The sequence below is a fragment of the Neopelma chrysocephalum genome, unplaced genomic scaffold (genome assembly GCF_003984885.1).
Source record: "Neopelma chrysocephalum unplaced genomic scaffold, ASM398488v2 Primary Assembly neopelma1_97019, whole genome shotgun sequence".
In the NCBI taxonomy this organism is placed as follows: domain Eukaryota; kingdom Metazoa; phylum Chordata; class Aves; order Passeriformes; family Pipridae; genus Neopelma; species Neopelma chrysocephalum.
Window position 1 is genome coordinate 2,146 of NW_020925661.1, and position 2,823 is coordinate 4,968.

The 2,823-nt window shown below is 50.2% G+C and overlaps 1 protein-coding gene across 1 annotated transcript; it reads right to left on the reverse strand.

Annotated features, from left to right (window-relative positions):
* Positions 1-796: 796 nt before the first annotated feature.
* On the reverse strand, positions 797-1,871 carry LOC113961039 (BTB/POZ domain-containing protein KCTD9-like). The gene is made up of 4 exons (XM_027671040.1): positions 1,490-1,871; positions 1,181-1,245; positions 997-1,069; positions 797-902 (listed from the first exon to the last, which is right to left on the reverse strand). Exons 1-4 carry the CDS (start codon positions 1,686-1,688, stop codon positions 889-891), a joined length of 351 nt encoding a protein of 116 aa, XP_027526841.1. The 5' UTR covers positions 1,689-1,871; the 3' UTR covers positions 797-888.
* Between the last annotated feature and the right edge of the window lie 952 nt (positions 1,872-2,823).

The window sequence follows — 2,823 nt, forward strand, 5'->3', positions numbered from 1 at the left end:
AGGCTACAGGAACTCCAGTCTGGAGTGGTCAGGACATGTGGAAGCAGGGGAATTTTTCTTCCCAGCTGGGACTGAGAGTGCAATTTCACACTCCTTTGGAGAGCATTAACTAAGACATCCCATTTCTGCCCAGGGATCTCCCAGGGGGAACTCAATCCGGGCTGTGGGCAGGTCCCTGCAGGGGCAGCAGCTTCCTCTGCACATTTGAGGGGAGAAAGCTGCTCTAACCCTGCACTCCAACTACTCCACAGCAATTTAGGACCTCTGAGGACAGTTCCCCACTGTTTCCACCCCAGCAGAGACCTGAACACGTCCTGTGTGCACTGTGTGACCACCCCTGGCATTAACACCCTGCAGGAATGAAGACACTGACTGTAAATACACTTGTCTACCTGTAAACCTCAACTTTCTTTGCTACTATACAGCAATAACATTTTCTATTCATATTGCAGCTCCAGACTTAATAAATAGAATTGCATATATTGTGCTTTAGAAATTAAAATGCATTCCAAAGTCAGGCAATGCTAAACAATGAAAGTCTTGAACCCTCCCCCCCAAACCAGCCCCACTTTCTGGTTTCAGAACCAGCCCACTTCCTCACTCTCTTCACAAAGGGAGAAACTCTCTCTTTCCACCTCTGAAACAAAAATTCCCTCCCCAAAAGTGATCAGAAAGAGTCTACTTAGGCACTACTGCAAATGGAAGTTGTCCAACAACCATTCCTTTAACTCAGGAAGGGGAGGAGGTGAAGAAAGTCACGACAAATGTTTGGATTCCTTCCTCTTTAATGTGTTCTCTTCCCTATCTGACGCTCTGGGACATGTGCAGGGGGGTCAGCATCTCTTCAGAGATGGCTCCTTTCACATCAGAGCCCCTCAAATTGGCTTCCTAGAGGTCACAACCTGAAAGGTCACAATTCAGAAGGGGAAAAGAAAAAGAAGTGTCAATGGAATGCACCCAGAACTCTGTTCAAAGCTTTACTTGAAGTCCATTTACCTGAACTCCATTGTACTCTGAAGCTGGAGAGGTCAGCCAAAAGCCAGCAATCCCCCAAATTACCAGCTGACTTCAGGATAGGAAGGAATAGGATGGAAAAGGAATCCCAACTCACTTCCAAATCAGTTCCTACCAACGTTGCTCCCCCGAGGTTACAGTTCTTTAGTTTAACGTTTCTCAGCGTTGCAACTCGGAGGTTAATTCCTGTCATCTGACTGCCCTCCATGGCCACTCCTTTCAGGTTGGCACCTGGAACACACACAGAAAGGAGTTCTGTGAGGAAAACCAGTCAGAAACACACTGGTGCTGCCTCAGAGCTGTGTGAATTGGAGGAGGACAAGGGGATTTCGGGCTGAGATGGTCACAGACTCAGTGCAGCCCTTGTGGGCCCTTCTCAGGATTCTACAAACCACAGCTGGACCTTTTCTGGGCCATAGAAATGTACAAGCACAGGCTTCAGTTGGCACAGATTCACAAGGCAAAACCTTCTTACCTTCCAGATGAGCTTTAAGGCCTGATGGGTCCTCAGAGTTGCAGCCTTTCAGGGACGCTCCCTCTGCGTTGGAGCGCAGCATCTTCACCCCTGGCAGGTTGGCACACTGGCACAGACAGGAGTCACTGAGAGCCGGAAGAACAACACCAAAGACAATCAAGAAGACACTTTTAATTTCTGCTTTGGCAGTCAATCCCATTAAATCATTACTGGGAGGAAGTGTAAAAGCTTTGGGAACCAGAACAACTCTAGAATCTATTTAAGAACTCGATGTTTTACACCGCTCTGTTTGTTCCAGCTCCTCTCTGTTAACACAAGCCCAGCCCTCCCAAGCTGCAGCAGCTCTTCCATCCAGCACAGAGCCTGACAGGTCAGCCCTCTCCAGGCTGGCCCAGCACAGGTTGGCACGGGCCAGGTTGCAGCGGCTCAGATTGGCCATCTTGAAGTTGATTTAACAAAGATCCAGGTGGGAAAGATCCACTCCACTGAAACTGAGACCCTGGAAATCCCGAGGAATAAACCCCCCAAAAAGGCCTCTACTGACAACAGTTTCTGGGAAATGGCATGGAGGCTATAGAATACACAGGTTTGGGTTACACCCATCCAGTGATGAATTGGTCCCAGCCGTTCCAACCAGGACACCCATTGATCCCCATTGTTTAATGGGTAGACCTGATGTCTCATCCCCATAGATTTTAACGGGTAGACCTGATAGTTCATTGATCCCAATTTAGTTTAATGGGTACACCTGATGTCCTATTTGCCCCATTGACTCCAATGGGTAGACCTGATGACTCATTTATCCCAATTGACTCCAATAGGTAGACCTGATGTCCCATTTGCCCCATTGACTCCAATGGGTAGACCTGATGACCTGGATTTTTGGGGTGCCTCTTTGTCAACTCCCCCAAAACATTGTGTGGACACACTGGGGGTTCACCAGAGCCCCCTCAAATGCCCCCTGGGGTCCCCCTGAGATATTGGGGTACCCTCTTTGCCCCTCCCAGAGCTGGAGCTGGTGCAGAACGCCGTCTTCACTGACCCCACCGACCAGAGTGCCTGGGTCTACCTGCGCTGCATCCTCTCCCGAGGTAATTTGGGGGGCACAGGGGGTCCCTTCAGACCTGAGTCCTTCACCTGGGTACCAGGGGACACCCCCTGAATGTCGGGGTCTCCCCCAAAAAGCCACCCCCCCGCCAAGGATCATCTGCATGTACGTCAACCGAGAGGACGCCACGTTGGTCGTCGTCTTCTCCCGCCCTGTTGTGGTGAGTCAGGATGCTTGGATTCCCCCCCCACCCCCAGAAAACTTCTGGGTCCCCCCCTCTGTACAT